Source organism: Giraffa tippelskirchi, chromosome 2 (genome assembly GCF_054371585.1).
Source record: "Giraffa tippelskirchi isolate mGirTip1 chromosome 2, T2T-mGirTip1v1.2.pri, whole genome shotgun sequence".
Lineage (NCBI taxonomy): Eukaryota > Metazoa > Chordata > Mammalia > Artiodactyla > Giraffidae > Giraffa > Giraffa tippelskirchi.
The window spans coordinates 4,760,764-4,779,331 of NC_137276.1; the positions used below are offsets into that span (position 1 = coordinate 4,760,764).

At 48.4% G+C, this 18,568-nt stretch overlaps 1 protein-coding gene and 1 long non-coding RNA gene across 2 annotated transcripts; one reads left to right on the plus strand and one right to left on the minus strand.

Moving 5' to 3' along the window:
• The first annotated feature begins 2,118 nt into the window (after positions 1-2,118).
• On the plus strand, positions 2,119-17,872 carry CLRN3 (clarin 3). The gene is made up of 3 exons (XM_081559815.1): positions 2,119-2,347; positions 11,270-11,449; positions 17,267-17,872. Exons 1-3 carry the CDS (start codon positions 2,119-2,121, stop codon positions 17,545-17,547), a joined length of 690 nt encoding a protein of 229 aa, XP_081415941.1. The 3' UTR covers positions 17,548-17,872.
• Positions 7,101-17,801, minus strand: LOC145533121 (uncharacterized). Its single transcript, XR_014073878.1, has 5 exons — positions 17,418-17,801; positions 16,463-16,736; positions 16,094-16,241; positions 11,255-11,648; positions 7,101-11,101 (listed from the first exon to the last, which is right to left on the minus strand). It is a non-coding gene; the product is annotated as an uncharacterized LOC145533121 (long non-coding RNA).
• Positions 17,873-18,568: the final 696 nt, after the last annotated feature.

The following is an 18,568-nucleotide window of genomic DNA, read 5'->3' on the forward strand; positions in this document are numbered from 1 at the left end:
GCAAAACATAAACCTAGTAAAGGACTTATACGCAGAATACACATATATAAAGCTCTTAAAACTGAACAAAAAGGAGACAAACCAATTTAAGAAAAGAGCAAAAGATTCATATAGATACTTCTCCAAAGAAAGGATATAGGTAAAAAATAAGCACATAAAAAAGATGTCCAACACCATTAATATTTGTGAAACCATCAAAACCATAGTGAGATACTACTAAATGCCATTTTTTAAAAACACTGGTAATAGCAAATGTTGGTGAGGACAGGAAGCAACTGGAAATACCAGGCGTTGCTTGTGGGAACGCATGTGGGTACAGACACTGAGGAGAACAGGTCGCCAGTTTCTTCAGCAGTTAAGTATGTTTACTGTATGTTAAGTATGTTTACTGTATGTTAAGTATGTTTACTGTATGTCCCAGCAATTTTCCTCCTGTACATTTATGTAACAGAAAGGAAAGCGTATATCCACAGAAAGACTAGTACTTAAATGTTCAGAACAGCTTTATCCAAAATAGCCAATAACTTGAATCTACCCAAATATCCATCAGTGGCTGAATGGATAAACAAACTTAGAGGTATTCAGGTCAATCTCAAACTGGAAAAGGAAGACTACATACTGTAAGGAACCATTTCTATGAAATTCTAGAAAAGGCAAAACTGTAGGGACAGAAAATTATAGAATTGCAACATAATGCAATATTCCCTATAAAAATTGCCGCAATTTATGAACTTAATAGCCAGCATTTTCTAATCCTGTAGGAAAGAGCGCTCTCTTCCATTGCTGGAGGGTTTATCAGTGGGAGGCCAATTTGGCTTTGGCATTGAAATGTCCATTTGAACCAGCAACTTTTAATCTGTTCTCAAGCAAGTTTATATGAACAAAAAATCTAATAATACGTAAAATGGCCAGAAGAGAACATTATTAAATGAGTGATGGTCTGGTTATTCTAGTGGGAAAAACATACATTATCAACTCATTCCACAAACAAGTTAGGTGCTATCCAAGAAAAGCACAGGATGAAAATGTACATATACAATGTGACTTTAACTTTGTAGCTTCAGTTGTGTCCGATTCTTTGCGACCTCGTGGAGTGTAGCCTGCCAGGCTCCTCTGTCCATAGGGATTCTCCGGGCAAGAATATTGGAGTGGGTTGCCATTCCCTTCTCCAGGGGATCTTCCTGGCCCAGGGATCGAACCTAGGTTTCCTGCATTGCAGGCAGATTCTTTACTCCCTGAAGGACCAGGGAAGCCCAATATAAAGAATATAGTAAAAAGAAGTGTACCCGATATGCTGTGAACATCTATTTATTAACTCAGGAAATGATCTTCTTGCCAAATGGGAGACTTCCTCTAAGGGCCAGAAATGATTGTTTACAAATTATTTACCACCCAACAGAGAGAACGGAGTCACAAAGACAAAGCAGGATTGTTCAGAATCGCTTCCATCAGAGAACTAACAGGAGAGATGAAACCTCTCAAGTTATAATTCAAATAATGTACGAGTGTGATCCAGTTTGAAAGAGGAAATTTGAAAGGTGCATTCCTTTATCAAAGTCTAAAAATAAGGTGTCAGCTTTCCTCTTTCCACTCCCCAGGACCTGTAGCAAGAGCTTCATCTCCTTTAGGATTTCCTCTGGAACCTTTGTTAGGGTCACATCATTAACCCTCGGCTGGTGGGACTCTGTGTTGTTAGCTGCTAGAATCAGTAACATTTGAGGGCTTCAGGGCTTCTGCTTATTTAGGAATTCTAGTTCTGTCCTGATGTGGTAGGCTGATTTTGTTTTCAAGGCACTTGAAAAAACAAAAGAGTTATAAGTTAATTATGTGATTGGCGATGTCTCGGGAAGACCATGTCTACCCTTGGTTCCTCCTGGTTGTCTGTAGCCATAGCAACCTCTTACTCCAGACCAAAGTTCAACTACCATAAATCTTTATGACTCTAGTCACAGTTCAATGTTCATCAGTGTAACCCTTCCTCTTGAAGAGTGAGGTTTTATATTTCACAAGAAAGTGTGAGACTCCATTTCTAAACACTGGACTCCAAATGAGAAGGTCCAAAAACAGTATAAAAAGATCTTTGCTTTTTTACCCTAGAACCCTTATTGTCCTGAGAAGATGCCGACAGCAAAGAAAACACTGACGTTCTTATTCAGCTTTGTCACAAGCTTGGGGGCTTTCATCGTCCTTTGCTCTGTCCTGGCGACTCAACAATGGATCCGCAGTACGATCGCCATCAGTGACTCTTCTTCGAATGGAAGTGTGATCCTCACCTATGGACTCCTTCGTGGGAAAAGTATCCAAGAATTGAATCACGGACTTGCAGAATCGGACAAAAATTTTGAAGGTAATTATAGCTTATTTGAATGCGCACAGTGAGGCTGAATTAACTGGGTAAGATTCATGTCATCATGCATTCGGATCAAATAGCCCTTCAGAAATAATTTCCTGGTAAATTTTAGTTGGGCTTAGATATGATCGCATATTTTTAATCTTGAAAATTCACCGAATTATTATTTCAGCTTCCTCGGGTCTGGTTGTGTCTATTAGCAGAACAGTCTAAATCCTTCTAGTAGAGTTGTGTGTAAACAGTGTGTGTGTACATGTGTTAGTCACTCAGTCATCTCCGACTCTTTGTGACCCCATGGACCTTAGCCCACCAGGCTCCTCCGTCTTTGGGATTTCCCAGACAAGAATACTGCAGGGGGTTGCCATTCCCTTCTCCAGGACAATCTTCCCGACCCAGGGATTGAACCCGAATCTCCTGCATTGCAGGCAAATTCTTCACCATCTGAGCCAACAGGGAAGCCTTATACAGCTCCAGACTTTATTGACAAGAAAAAATGAAGTAGAAAATATGGGCAATTTCTTATCCCTGTGCCTCAGGTTCATTTCTTTCACTGATTTGAATTTGCATTCTTACTTCCAAACAATCTCATTGCTGTTGGAGTTGATATTAGATTTCCATCACTTATATTAATTGAATATTTGACAGAAGTTCCTGGTTTTTTTCTGATTTCGTGCACACTACTGCTCTACTCTCAATGAGTAGAAAACAGAAATTCATTGAGAATAAGCAGAATTTAGCTACTTACTTGGCATTCAAAGTTTAAATACGTACCATTGCTTTCTAAATTTAAAAACAAAATTTATAAACTATTTAGCACCTTAAATGGATTTTGTTCTGAATGGTGTTTCATGCAGCTTACTATACAGGCTTTATCAGGTATTATGCAGTCATCACCTCTTTCCTTATAAACATACGTCATTTTTTTTAACTAGTGTTTCCTGAGGCCATAAGATGGTAAGTTTATAAGACAGAAAAAGCTCTCAGCTATATTACAGAAGTCTAATTCTATTCAAGTGCTGACTTGCCTTTGTTAGTGTTTATTTTTATTCATTTATTTATTTGCAGCACCAGATCTTAGTTGTGGCACTAAGTTGTGGGACTAAGTTGTGGGACTCCCACTTAGTTGTGGGACCTTTTATTTACAACATGTGGATCTTTAGCTGCTGCATGTGGGATCCAGTTCCCTGACAAACTTGGGCCCCCTGCATTGGGAGCTTGGAGTCTTAGCCCCTAGACCACCAGGGAAGCCCCTAAACTTACATCATTTTCTATCTTACACAAATGTAGTGTTTAGTCCTCATTCCATGCATAAGGTTGGGAGTTTGAGCCTTTGACCTTAACTCCAAGTTCTAGCTCTAATTTGTGACTTTATTAATGAAATGATTTCCTTAATTCCAGAGCAGCATAATTATATTTCCAAAGTATAAATCTGCCTTTTAGACCTTAGCAAAAGCAAAGTCACTTCCAGTATTCTAGCAGCATTACGCATCTTCTCTGGTACTGACCTCAGCTCCTTGGGAAAATAAGGAGAATTCACTTCGTGGCAACAAGAGACAAAGACTTTCAGAGATTCAGTCCCACTTTCAGTTCTGTGAATACCATTTGCAAAACCTAAACTCCCTCTAGTTCCTGAATTTCCAGATACATGTTCAATTTTTAAAATATGAGAGAACAGTCTGGGAATTTTTAAATTTTCATACAGTGTCTGTTTACAACCAGTTGGTTCCAATTTGAGGTAAATGGCTTCAATGAAATCCCTGACTCCCTGCCTCCTGGGGAGCTCGGAGGAGATCTGGGTGGGTCAGCCTGTCTCTAGAGCCCTGTGGGGGTGACGTGAGCCTGATGACTGTCAGAGGGTGGGGACAGCCGTGGGCAAGGATAACCCTGAAGGCGGCGGGGCCCAGTGGGTGCGGTGGGGCAGTGTGTGCCCACACAGGAGGCAGAGTATTTGCATTTGCTTTGCCTGGCTCTCTTCTTTTATTCTTGGTCCCCAGAGACCCACATTCCAACTTCAGGTCCCTGCCTCCAGCCACACAGGTGTTCAGATGGCACTCCACCTCCCAGACACTGAGATGCTGCTCAATTTCAGGGGGTAAAAATCTACTAGGGACCCCTCAGAACCCAGGGGGCCTTCAGTGTTGATAGTTTTAGCAGCCGTTGAAGTGGAAACACTTGCCAGCTGTCCTTGCAGACAGGGGAAAAGCCACGTAGCCACAAGGTAGGTGGTGCCTTTGCTGGTGTAGGTGCATGGACGCGGTCCCCAGGGAGGAGAATTACAAACCTTCAGTAAGATGGTTTCCTCAGGACCACACGGGCTCATTTCCAATCAGAAACCAGCTATTGACAGCACAGTAAAGTGATTGATATGAATGCCACTTTTCTGCCCTGCAGTGATGGACTGCCTTTTCAAATAAGAAGTTAACCAGGTCAGTTTCTTAGCCAGGAAGAGGTCAGACTGAAATCTCCAAAGCGGGATAAATATTGCTAAAACCCTGTTCTGTTCCAGCATAGGATTTATCACATGGTGCCAATCTGGGGCTGTCAATTTCTGAAATGAAAGAGCAGGATGAAGTGACAGTGGCTGAGCTCAACGTGCAAAAATAATTCAGCCAACAGTGTGTCCCTTGGGGAAAATAATCAGTCCAACCTGGGGAGGAACCTCTCCACGGTGTAACTAGACTGTTTGGGCAGCTCAGGTTCACCGGGAGCTCCACCAGCCTTGTCCAGAGGATCCCAGCTTGTCCAACACCCAGATGAAAAGGGCCATGTGTCCACGAGTGAGCACGTTGCCTGGCTACTCCAAAAGTTCTAGTTATTTAATTTCAGTTAAAAAAAAATCCTCCTTGGGCAGCTGTTATGTAAGTGAGGGGCTTGGATCCTGAGTGGAACTGCACAGAGTTCCTGCCTGGGTGGACTCATCACTTGGTCTTTCTAGAGAAAGACACCCCCGTTGGTTAAATCCAGCAGCCTGCCCTACTTGTGGGTTAAAGGTGTGTGCAGGTTGGTATGAGAACATGGGGGCGTTTCACCCTCCAAGTGCTTCCCCTCCTCTAAGTCTCTTTCCCATACTTACCCTTTTTGTTCTCAGGGAACTCAGAGCCGTAGTATTGGCTCACATTTAAAATGATGAGAGAAGTGAATCTGCTGCAGAAAAGTCAAGTAACTGCAAGAACAAGGGACCTGAAGAAAGGAGGTTTATATCTCCAGAATGTACAAAAACCCCTTCTTACCACTCCCACCCGCCCAGTCCTACCCCACATACATCCCATACTTTCCCTTGGGTAGGAGTGACTTATTATTTGCCACTAGAGACGTGGCCATGCTGGGAGGTGGAGCATAAAGGGACAGAAAAGGCTTTCCCCTACTCTTTTCATTGAGGTGTGTGTGAGTGCATTGCTCAGTCGCTCAGTTGTGTGTGATTCTTTGTGACCCATGGAATGTAGCCCAGCAGGCTCCTCTGTCCACGGAATTTCCCAAGCAAGATAACTGGAGCTCTCCACTTCAGCCCACTGAAGTGGGTTGCCATTTCCTCCTCCAAGGGATCTTCCCGACCCAGGGATAGAAACTTCATCTCTTGCATTGGCAGGTGGATTCTAAACCACTGCATCGAGTCACCTTGGAAGCCACCCCCCACCCGGACTGAGATAACCCTTGTCAATTTCCCAGGCCATCAGCTGGGACATCCAGGGAGAGCTCCCAGGCCACACTTTGGTGTCTGTGGAGTCAACGAGCCCTTCCAGGGGTACACTGGGGTCCAGAGATTCAGGAATTCTTTTGGGTCAGGCCCCCTGGAGTCCAGATGCTTGAGTGCTGCATAGAGGCTGTTCCTCCCCACGTAAAAGCCAGCGTCTCTGCCTCAATTTCCCAGGACTTCCTGAAAAGCAGACTAGAAGGGCCATATGGCCAGTGGGGCTTGAATACAAATCTGTAGGCCCAGGAAGCCCAGATGTTCGGATGACCCCTCATTTCTGCACTACTCACTGCCCGATACTTTCTGGCCCCCTTTGCCGGAGCTGCCAGAATCCAGACAATTGGTTCCAATTGTGAGATGGCTCCGACTGTGAGATGGCTTTCTCGATTCTGACGCTTGGCCCCTCAAGACAAGAAAAAAAGAACTGAATGTATTTGCTAATTTTGTAGGCAGAGAGCAGCTGTCAGATGCTGTGGAGGTTGATTGTGATTTCATTCTTGCTCAACTTGAACCGAATTTCTAGCTTTCACTGTCCGAGTTCTGAGCGGGGTTGGGGGGAAGGTTCGGGGGCTGGAGGGTGCAGGAGATACAGCTGTCATACCTGTGGGGCAGGGGACTCAGAAGGCTGAAATACAATTTTGAAATGTGGCAGTTAAACTTAAGATAAATTATCACATTAATTCATAGAAAAGTATGAGTCAAATTGACTCCCCTTGGAGAACTGATGTCTGGGTGTGTGCTCAGCCGCTCGGTCATGTCTGACTCTTTGGGGCCCCATGGACTGTAGCCCACCAGGCTTCCCTGTCCGTGGGATTCTCCAGGCAAAAATAGTGGAGTGGGTTGCCATTTCCTACTCCAGGGGATGTTCCCAACCCAGGGATTGAACCCATGGACTCCTGCATCTCCTTCACTGGCAGGTGGATTCTTTACCACTGAGCTTCACCAGATTCTTCCCTTCTAATTTACTCTAAAATATGGAATGTTCACCATTCTCAAATGACCCTCTGTTTAAGATTTAATAAGAAAGTGTCCGGACTTCAGGCACTTGGACACATGACCTTTTTCCTGTGCTAAAAGTTTTATTTTCTAGTTGTGCTTGGTTGCTCAGTCATATCCGACTCATTGCAACCCCATAGACTGTTGCCCACCAGGTGGCTCTGTCCATGGAATTTTCCAGGCAAGAATACTGGAGTGGGTTGCCAGTTCCTCCTCCAGGGGACCCAGGGATTGAATCTGCATCTTTTGTGTCTCCTGCATTGACAGATGGGTTCTTTACCACTAGTGCCATCTAGGAAGCCCTATTTTCTAGTTAAGTATCCAAATTATGTCCCATTGGCTAAGGACAAAGTTCCCTTAGTCCCCAGGAAACTTCTGATCTGGTGCTGGAGCTTCCTCCTTGGTGCTCAGGCAGAGCCAGGGGGTCGTGGAACGCAGGAGAAGCAGTTCTTCCCGGGAGTGACTAAGTTTGGAAGGATCCACAGCATTTGACCTTGTGCCTTGGAACAGGTGTGTCTTGCTTCTTGTTTTTCACTCTGGCATCACCTTCCACAAGTTGCTAAATAGTTGTATGCTGCCTCACAGCCCAGCAAAGCTCCTCACTCATCTCTCGGGTGAGACAGACCGAGAAGCCAGAGCCTCGGGCTTGAGGGCGGGACCTTGGAACAGTCCCAGCCCAGATGGCCCCTCCCCCAGGAAGGCAGGGCTCCCCACCTGGGCAACAGCGGGTGACCAAGAGGACCATGTCCTCAGTTAAGCCAAGGCCTGTCGGAGTTCTTACCAAGCGCATCACCAAGAGGACATATCCAGGATGCATAAACAAGTGAACTGTGCTGAGAACTTAGCCCTGCCCATGGGTCATTAACAGAAACGGTGACAGGGCCCGACAGCACTCGGGAGGAGTGGACTGGCCATGTGTGCCCTGGACTTTGCCCCCGGGCCCGGCTCCCTGGGCGGTGAGCTCATGGCCTGCATGTTGCTGAGCTGGTATTTCCCTCTCCTGTGCTCCCTGCTCTCTGTGGGGTTGGCAGGGCTGTGGCTGCTCACCAGAGACCACACCCATGTCTCCTCCCTCCTGGCTGTTTCCTTTCCTGCCTCTCTCCTCTTCTGCAGGCTTTGGCTGCCACGCTTGCCTGCCTTCTGCTCAGCCCCACGCGCCTGGCACTGTGTCCCGCTCCGTCCAGCCGGGGACGCTTCTAGCCCAGGCCGGGCCACGTGACCTGGCCATCAGGATGAACTCTCTCACACACAAGGGTCTTTAGGACCATATCCCCACTGCCAGGATGTCTAAAGGCAGATTTGCTGGCTCAAATCTCTTTCACGTCTACCCTCTGTCCGTTGACAACAAATGTAGCTCCTTCACAGACTACTGCTGATTTAAAATGAAAATGTCTGAGCGACTGACACGTAGGTGTTAGATATAGACAGAGGATGACACAGGCAGTGTCATCTCATCAGGAGAGCTGAGCCCGTCTGGCCTTCATGAATCGGAAGGACGGTCAGACTGGAGTATGCGTGGAGTCAGGGCCAGGCTGGCAGGAGCTGTGGAATCACATCTTATGAATAACTCACTGGGTTTACATCCTCTTTTCAAATATTGGGAAAAGCTCCAGGCAGGAGAGGACGGAGTGGATTCTGCATTGGTCCCAAAGGAGCGTTAGGACCCAGGGTTCATAGCATAGAGATGCAGGATGAAGAGCCTTTCAATGGATACGATACCACAGGGATGAAAAGGGCCACCTTGCAACCGGAGAGCTCCTTGTTCCCAGGACGTGGTCTGGCATGACACTCTCCAGCTCCTGCCTGCACAACATCCGGGGGTCCCCTCTGGCTTCCAGGGCCCTGGTCCTTAAAACTCGCCACTCACAGCAGAAAGAGAAAGCTTCCGTGGCTGTTTCGGTTTCTGTTCTTTTAAGCTGCTCCGGGTGAAGATGTGAGAGGCTCTGGCTGTCTCCTAGGGGCCCTGAGAAACAGGAATGAAAAGAAGGAAGCTCTAGCTCTTTCTCTCCCGCCCCCACCATGGTTCCTCAGTTCAGTTCAGTCACTCAGTCGTTTCTGACACTTTGGGACGCTATGGGCTGCAGGCTTCCCTGTCCATCACCAACTCCCAGAGCTTGCTCAAACTCATGTCCATCCAGTCAGTGATGCCATCCAACCATCTCATCCTCTGTTGTCCCCTTCTCCTCCTGCCTTCAATCTTTCCCAGCATCAGGGGCTTTTCCAATGAGTCAGTTCTTCCCATCAGGTGGCCAAAGTATTGGAGTTTCAGCTTCAGCATCAGTCCTTTTAATGAATATTCATGACTGATTTCCCTTAGGATGGACTGGTTGGATCTCGTTGCAGTCCAAGGGACTCTCAAGAGTCTTCTACAACACCACAGTTCAAAAGCATCAATTCTTCGGCGCTCAGCTTTCTTTATAGTCCAAATCTCACATCCATACATGACTACTGGAAAAACCATAGCCTTGACTAGATCGACCTTTGCAGCAAAGTAATGTCTCTGCTTTTAAATATGCTGTCTAGGTTGGTCATAGCTTTTCTTCCAAGGAACAAGCATCTTTTAATTTCATGGATACAGTCACTATCTGCAGTGATTTTGGAGTCCTCCAAAATAAAGTCTCTCACTGTTTCCATTGTCTCCCCATCTGTTTGCCATGAAGTGATGGAACCAGATGCCATGATCTTAGTTTTATGAATGTCGAACTTTAAGCCACCTTTTTTCCCTCTCCTCTTTCACTTTCATCAAGAAGCTCTTTAGTTCCTCTTCTCTTTCTGCCATAAGGGTGGTGTCATCTGCATGTCTGAGGTTACTGATATTTCTCCTGGCAATCTTGACTCCAGCTTGTGCTTCATCTAGCCTGGCATTTCCCATGATGTACTCTGCATATAAGTTAAATAAGCAGGGTGACAATATACAGCCTTGATGTACTCCTCTCCCAATTTTGAACCAATCTGTTGTTCCATGTCTGGTTCTAACTGTTGCTTCTTACCAGCATTCAGATTTCTCAGTAGGCAGGTAAGGTGATCTGGTAATCCCATTTCTTTGAGAATTTTCCACGGTTTGTTGTGATCCACACAGTCAAAGGCTTTAGCATAGTCAATAATACATAAGTAGATTTTTTCTGGAATTCTCTTGCTTTCTCGATGATCCAATGGATGTTGGCAATTCAATTTCCGGTTCCTCTGCCTTTTCTAAATCCAACTTGAACATCTGGAAGTTCTCGGTTCACTTACTATTGAAGGATTTTGAGCATTCCTTTGCTAGCATGTGAGATGATGATAGTTCTTCTGTGTATTCTTGCCACCTCTTCTTAATATCTTCTGCTTCTGTTAGGTTCATACTGTTTCTCTCCTTCATTGTGCCCATCTTTGCATAAAATGTTCCCCTGGTATCTCTAATTTTCTTGAAGAGATCTCTAGTCTTTCCCATTCTTTTGTTTTCCTCTATTTCTTTGCATTGATCACTGAGGAAGGCTTTCCTATCTCTCCTTGCTATTCTTTGGACCTCTGCATTCAGATGGATATATCTTTCCTTTTCTCCATTGCCTTTTGCTTCTTTTCTCAGCTATCTGTAAGGCTCCCTCAGACAACCATTTTGCCTTTTCCATTTCTTTTTCTTGGGGATGGTTGATCACTGAGGAAGGCATTCTTATCTCTCCTACCATGGTTCCTACACCTTGCCATTCCAGTGATGTTGTTAGTGTATTACTAAGGACTCTGAAATCTTATTCCCAGTTTAGTTTTACCTTCTTCCACGGAACATCCCGGTAAACACTTTACTGAATGTAGTGGCAGTCTCCTAAGGGGCTCAATGCACAGACAGCTCTTGGAGATGTTCTATAAACACGTGGCTGGGCTTCCAGGTAAGAGTGGGGCCAATGCGTCTCTGGTGTCTGCCCATCTTGTATTGTAAACAGCAGAGGGGGCAGGGGAAGCAGACGCCAGGGGAGGCTGGCTGTTGGTGGTCAGAGAGAGGAGGGTGATGAAAGCAGGAACTGATGGCAGAGGTTGCAGGGCATCCGTGTTTCATTTTACACGTGTGCAGATCCATGTCTGGAGTTCCCCTGCACTTCAGAAATATGGAACTGTTATGAAAAGGCTGAGGGTGTCTAGCCCCAGTGCCTAAGCAGGTGGAATGGGAAGGAGACCCAGGTTCATGAGGGTGGACCAGCCCTTGGGCCCAGAGCTGGTCTTTGCATCGGGCACCATGTACTTACCAGACATTGTTTCAGTTTTAGGGACATTGAACAATTCTTCCCCGAAGACTCTGCACTCGGTGGTCATCGTGTTTCTGGTCCTTGGTTTGTTCAGTTCGCTGCTGAGCGCCGGGTTCACCTTCTACAATAGCGTCAGCAACCCCTACCAGACATTCCTGGGGCCGACGGGAGTGTACACCTGGAGCGGGCTCAGCGGTCAGTGTTGGCCAGTCCTGGCTTCTGTCCCCCTGGTTCCCTTTCACATGAGGACACACATGGTCACGGTCGGACCCTGGGCATTAAGAGGACCCCGGTGTGCTGAGTTGAGTGTGGGGGGCTGAGGTTTATTTTTGCAAGCCTACAGCTTTTATTCAGCATCTTCCTATGTGTTTTGGGTGCCCTGGTGAGGAGTGGGCTGTGGGTAAGGAGGGCGTGTTAGGTGTTAAAAATGTATGATATACCCAGTCTTTGCCTTAGAGTGTCTAGCGTAAGGCATTAAACAGAAAGACGCACATCAACAAAGCATTCACTGGGCTCCTGCTGCGTGCTTGACTCCAAAGTAGGTTCCATGTGACGAGGAGACGCACACACGGGCACACACGGGCACACACGGGCACACACATGTGCACATTCATTTAGTCCCCTCCTTGCCCCCATAGAACAGCAGTTGACGTGACCTAATATCTGAACACGATGGTGGTGCAGAGCCACCAAGAATGTCATTGTGGAGAATCTGGGGCCGACGCCCTAGTTGTGGGCAACCTGTGAGCGTTGGGTGTCGGCTGGGTGGTGCTGTGAGGTTGTGTTGTCTGTTTGGTGGGAAAGGTGTTGGGGTGGGGAATGGGAAGTGGGATCCTGTTGGGGTCACAGTGTTTTGGACTCTATGCGGGTCTCACGGGTTCTGGGGCCACTGTTTGCCCAGGGGCTTGGTCCAGTGGGAGCCTTGTTGCCCCTGCCTGACAGTGGGGTTTCTCCTGCTCTGTCCCTCTCTCCACCACGAGAACCTGATCTCAAGAGTGGATCAGAAATGGCCCATCCTACTAATGGGATGCCAGCCTGGACGAGGCACAAGCTGAAATCAAGACTGCCGGGAGAAATATCAATAACCTCAGATATGCAGATGACCCCACCCTTATGGCAGAAAGAGAAGAGGAACTAAAGAGCCTCTTGATGAAAGTTAAAGAGGAGAGTGAAAAAGGTGGCTTAAACCTCGACATTCAAAAAACAAAGATCATGGCATCCAGTCCCATCACTTCATGGCAAACAGATGGGGAAACAATGGAAACAGTGAAAGACTTTATTTTGGGGGGCTCCAAAATCACTGCAGATGGTGATTGCAGCCATGAAATTAAAAGACACTTGTACTTTGGAAGAAAAGCTGTGAGCAACCTAGACAGCATATTAAAAAGCAGAGACATTGCTTTGCCAACAAGGTCTGTCTCGTCAAAGCTATGGTTTTTCCAGTAGTCATGTATGGATGTGAGATTTGGACCATAAAGAAAGCTGAGCACCGAAGAATTGATCCTTTTGAACTGTGGTGTTGGAGAAGACTCTTGAGAGTCCCTTGGACTGCACGGAGATCCAACCAGTCCATCCTAAAGGAAATCAGTAGTGAGTATTCATTGGAAGGACTGATGCTGAAGCTGAAACTCCAATACTTTGGCCACCTGATGGGAAGAACTGACTCATTGGAAAAGCCCCTGATGCTGGGAAAGATTGAAGGCAGGAGGAGAAGGGGACAACAGAGGATGAGATGGTTGGATGGTATCACCAACTTGATGGACAAGAGTTTGAGCAGGCTCTGGGAGTTGGTGATGCACAGGGAAGCCTGGTGTGCTGCAGTTGACGGGGTAGCAAAGAGTCGGACACGACTGAATGACTGAACTGAACTAATGGGATGGCCCTGGAGGTGGTGGTATGTGTGTTGCAGGTGGTATATTTAAACACAGACCAGAGACTTTGAGGGACAAGATAAGTGCTCTGGATATTGGGGTATCAGGAAGCCTTGGATGACGGGCTCTGGGCAGCTTCCTGTCCTTCTGTGAGGCCATCGTCACACTGGCCAGTGTAGGTGGCTGGAGGCGCCGCTGTGCTGTGGATCCCAGCAGCACTGTGCTGAGACTGTGAACACCTGGCTTTCTGGGGAGGGAAGCCCTGACCACAGGCCTGGCTGGTGTAAGTGTATAAACACTTCCACTGCGGCCTTTTCCAAGCTAATGTTTGAGGAGCCAGCCCCATTCTGGCATGGATACAAGAATGAGCCTCTCAACACTCTGACCAAACAATCTGGGATTCCTAAACATCGTGCAGGACAACAGGTGGAAATCCAGGCTGCCCCCGGCAAGCACACCCACCTCTCAGCTCTGAGCGACTGGGATCAGGCTGGTGTAGCCACATCTGTATATGACCAGCCCTTTCCTTTCTTTCTGTGCATTTGTGATCAAAACAAGCAAACGCCCAAACTTAAAGGGCATCAGCTGCTAGCCAGGAATGAGCATTTGTGCTTCTCATCTCATGGTGGACCTGGAGGAGGTGGTTCCAAACTCAGAGACCCTCATCCGGACACCAGGGTTCTGTGCCCCAAGCTGTTTCTATGACCGTAGTTCATCTCTTGTCAACCAAACCAAAGGCAAGACTCATTGGTACTCATTGCCAGGGTGAAAAAAATAGATTCCTTTAATTTTTGCTCATGCGATGAAGAAGCTAAGAGATGTGGTGGCTTCAGGTACAGCTGGATCCAGGATCTCGGATCCTGAGCCATCAGATCTCTGTTTCCTCCAGTGTTCCCTCCATCGGTAAGTAGCTAGACTGGTACTCTTAAAGGCAAGACATTTGCTAGTTCTTTCTGGCCCATCACAGATGCAGCAACCACAGAAGAAAAGACTGTTTTTTTCCCCCTGAATCTGACTCTTGCTGGAGTTGGCCTCCTCCACTTCTGAAACAGTCTCCATAGTTGGAGGGGTTGAATTCACTGGCTGACCCATCTTGGCTGAGGACACTGACCACCTGGAGCTGGGACTGAGGGGGAGGATCTGGGAGCAGTGTCGATCACTAGGACCAGAAGGATGGGCTGGGTGTGGGGCCAGCCAGACAAAATCCACCCACGTTGTTCCGTCTACACCCGCAGGGTCCAGAACCCATCCCCTCGTCTCTGCAGGAGGAAACCCCTGGCTTCAATGTCTTCCTCCACAGTTGAGTATGAGCTAGCTTTGCCCAGGGCAAAGGGCTGATGCATGTTTGTGGAGGAAGACATGGGAAACAGGGCAAGCAGCCTCCCCATCCCCCTAGTCCCCAGCTAGTTCTAACAACAAAGAATTGTTTGACGGACAGCAAGCTCCCACCACATTCCTTCTCAGGCTCGGGGCAAGTTCTGACACATGGAGCAGCTGTGAGGTGGGCAGAAGTGTAATCGGAGACTTTGATGTGGGAGGCGGAGGTGAGCAGCCTCCAGCTCGCAAAGGGCAGACTTGGGCCCAGTTTGGTTGACAAACTTGCTGAAAACTCGGGTCCCCCGAGGCTCACCCTGCAGCAGGCTTTGTGCCCAAATACCCCATCTCCGGGTCCCTGCCTTGGGTCACTCTGGCACCAGGGACGGGGTCAGGCCGCCCTCAGGTGGCCTGGAGGCTGAGGGAAGGGCTGCACACCCCTCTCCAGGCTGGGCTTCGACACAGGCTCCTTGGCGACAAGAAGAAGGGGAGAGGTTTGCTGGCTTGTCTCTGAAGCAACAGAAGGAGATGCTGCTTTGAGGACAAAAGCGTGAAAAGCAGCCTCACCTTCCGGGCCCCTGTGCCCTCCAAGCCCAGCCTGGAGTGGTGACCCTGACCCCAGGGGACAGAGCTGTAGTCTGAGAGGTGCTGGAGGTGCCGGCGGAGCCAGAGAGCACACTGCAGACGATCTGCTCCGACACACGCGGTCCTCAGCCTGGGAACCCGAGAGCAGGGAGCAACTCGGCAGGTCACATGCCCAGGGGGACAGGCCCGGGGGGTGGAAGGCCCGCGCCCTGAGCCCTTGGGGGCTCCAACGTCTGCCATGGGGCTCCCTCCAGGCCCCATAAACCTTCTGCCCCAGAAACCAGAGAAGCAGGCTGTGAGTAGCGTCCCCTTCCGCTGAGGGCTCAGCTCGGCATCCGTGTCCGTCAGTGGGCGCCCCTCACGGTTCGAGTCAAAGTCGTGAGCGTCCACTTCAGAGAACAGCGTGTAGCCCATTTCTGGGTTTTGCTCCTTTCTAACTAAAGCTTTCAGAAGAAACTTCCCAAGAGCAGAATGAGGGATAATTAAGGGGTGTGAGACGCATAGCGCAGAGGGGAGGGCCTTCATGCACGCCCACTCCTGTTATTATTAAGAAATAAAAGCATCAGGTTGAAGATGAAAGACTGTCATCCCGGGAATGAAAACTCACCCAGAAGCCCTCTAATTAGGGCCTCTGGAGGGCCGTTTCCTGGGTGTGGGTTATGACCAGGGCACGTTGGGCACCAAAGGTCCTCCTAGGTTTGGGTAAACAGGAGCAGAGGAAGAGTCAGAGAGCGTGAACCCCTCTGGGCCTCCGTCCTGGGGACTCCTGGACAGCCGCCCGGCACGTTCAAGCCTGACCCCACTGGACGGCTCATCACAAGTCCAGCACAGCCGCCTTCTGAGCCTCCTTCCTCTGCAGTTTTGGACAATCTATTGAGAAATGACTCACATACTGTCCAGTCCACCCATCTAAGGCTGCCATGCAGTGGTTTCCAGTGTATTCACAGACCTGTTCAACCATCACCACGGTTGATGTTAGGATATTCTCCCGACCGCAAAAGGAAGCCCCTCCCCCAGAGCCCCCCTCAACCGGAAGCAGCCTCGAAGCTCCTTGGTGTTTGTAGCTCACCCGCTTTGGAAGATGAGGATCGAGGTTCAGAGCAGTTGAATGCATCTCCCAAGACCTGTGGCTGGAGACCTTGATCCTGCTCTCTCTGACTCCAGAACCACGTTCTAAGCCAAGAGGGCTTTCTAAAGCCCAGACTGAGGAAGGTTCTCTAGTGGAGGACATTGTGAAGAATAAAGGATGAGTTTAGTAAGGAGAGCCTTCCTGGTTGAACGCTGCCCCCCGTTGTGGGTGGAATGAAACCCCAGTTGCCAGGCTGGTGTTCAGAGCTCCCCAGGGGGGCTCGGCCTCTGTATCCAGTGCTCAGGACCCTGCGGACCCCTCCCCATCAGCTGGACTTGTGTCTCCCAGACCCGGATGCTCTGAGCTCACCGACAATCACCATGGATGGATGCGCGGGCTGCCTCTTCCCACCACCCTGGTCCTCTCTAGACGGTTGTCCTGTTGACCCTCGTGTTTAATCACTTGTTCCATCGCTCATGCAGCACAGGGCTCAATTCATCGCTCTGGGAAGTGGGCAGAGTTCAACTCGTTCTGAAAGAACTTGAGCTGAATGTTTTTTGCTCCTGGTCACAGCCACCTGCATTATCGTTAGCATTTGGGGTCTAGAGTCTAGCATGTGTCTTTCATTTCTTTTACCTTCTCCCTAGTGCCGAGGAGAAAGTAAACCCCAGGGTAGATGTTCAGTGAATGCCCATAGAGTACATGTTTGATAAAGGAAAAAAGTGACCTTAAAAATGTACATTAACACGTATATATGGAATCCGGGAAAACGGTACAGATGAAACTATTTCCAAGGCAGAAATAGAGACACAGACATAGGCAATAGGCATGTGGACACAGCGAGGGAAGAGGAGGGTGGGAGGAATTGGGAGATTGGGATGGACATACTCACACCACCGTGTGTAAAACAGATTCCTGGTGGGAACCTGCTGTATAGCACAGGGAGTCGGCTCAAGGCCCTGTGTGACCTAGAAGGGTCTAATTGGGGTGGGGGGGCGGGAGGTCCAAGAGGGAGGAGATATATACATGCATGGGGCCAATTCACTTCATTGTACAGCAGAAACGAATGCAATGTTGTAAAGCAACTACCCTCCAATTAAAAAAATATCTTAAAAATAAAAATATTCATTAAAGTATACCCCATGTTATTTACGAACTCTTTCTTGCTTTCAGCATCCTTCACATTCATAACCATGGTGCTCTTTGTGGGGAACACGCAGTCCAATCGTCTCTCGGAAGAGCTGGCCCAGAGGCTGTACCCGCTCTATCCAGCCGCCACTCAGCAAGGGACGTCCCACGCTTACGGATACTCGTTCTGGCTCACCCTGTTGGTCATCCTCCTAAACGTGGTCACTGCGGTCATCATCATCTTCTACCAGAAGGCCAGATACCAGCAGAAGCAGGAGCAGAGGAAGCCCATGGAGTCTGCCCCGAGGGATGGAATTTTATTCTGAAGCCTGTGTCCTCCTTCGGCGGCCGGGTCCCCTCTGCCATACGCCAGCTCTCAGAGCAGTAACTGGCCAGTGTGGCTGAGCCAAGCAGCAGGTAAAAGTGTGGCCCTGTTCGACTGCCACTCGGGGACAGTTTTCGCCTCTCACGACACTATGTTCTTCATAAATGATGCACCCTTGACAAAGGACACTTCCCGTGAGGGTGGGGAAGGTGAAGAAGAAAGCTCTGCAGTCCGTGCCATGTTCAAAGCAGTGCCATGATTTTGAGCCTGTCGACTTTCTGACCCAGCCTCACTCTCTTAAGTAATAAAGGCTTGTGTTACATGCATCCCCTTTGAGTTGCTCAAAGCACTTTGCTACCTGTGACCTCATTCCCCACAGGAGGGACCATGCATTTTGATTCCACTCTGTGAATGGAGACTTGCAGACACAGAGGGATCCAGAAACTGTTTTTCCCAGACCAGGTGTTAGAAGCCAAAGGAGAGACTTAGGGGTGTGTGACCTGGACTTTTGGACCCTCCGCCTCTGATATAACTTAAACCCAGTTGTGGGTAGAGAGGCTGACATTCAGTTTTGAGTTTCCAAGGTGGATTATTGGCAGGGAAAAGATGAGGAAGGAAGAAGATCAGGAAAGGTGAAAATTGTAGCCCCCCTAGCCTCATGCTAAGACAGTTAAATGTATTTTTGCTTTAAAAAGATTGTGGTCAGTTCAGTCAAAATGGAAACGTCATATTGTGGCGAGTTCTAAAAACCCCGTCAGCCGACGCTCCGCTTGCTTGCTGCAGTGTCCCCGACACAGGTCCGAGAGCATCACCCATCGGCAGACTGCTGGCCGGCCGGACGCTCAGTAAGCCGTGGGGTCCCGCTCTGTGGCTTGCAGGCATATCCCGAGTCAGAGCCGGGGCAGGTGCACAGTGCAGGTGATGGACTGCCTTCCAAGCACAGGCGGGTGGAACTAGTGCATGGCTCAAGAGAGGACAGTGGGTGACCTGGAATATTTAAAAAAACAAAACAAAAACACCGG

What these genes read in the sequence shown, in the direction of transcription:
- CLRN3 (XM_081559815.1), top strand. Translation starts at nt 2,119, where the DNA reads ATGCCGACAGCAAAGAAAACACTGACGTTCTTATTCAGCTTTGTCACA. An exon ending in ATCGGACAAAAATTTTGAAG is followed by an intron (nt 2,348 to 11,269) that starts GTAATTATAGCT and finishes ACATTGTTTCAG; the next exon opens with TTTTAGGGACATTGAACAAT. An exon ending in CACCTGGAGCGGGCTCAGCG is followed by an intron (nt 11,450 to 17,266) that starts GTCAGTGTTGGC and finishes TCTTGCTTTCAG; the next exon opens with CATCCTTCACATTCATAACC.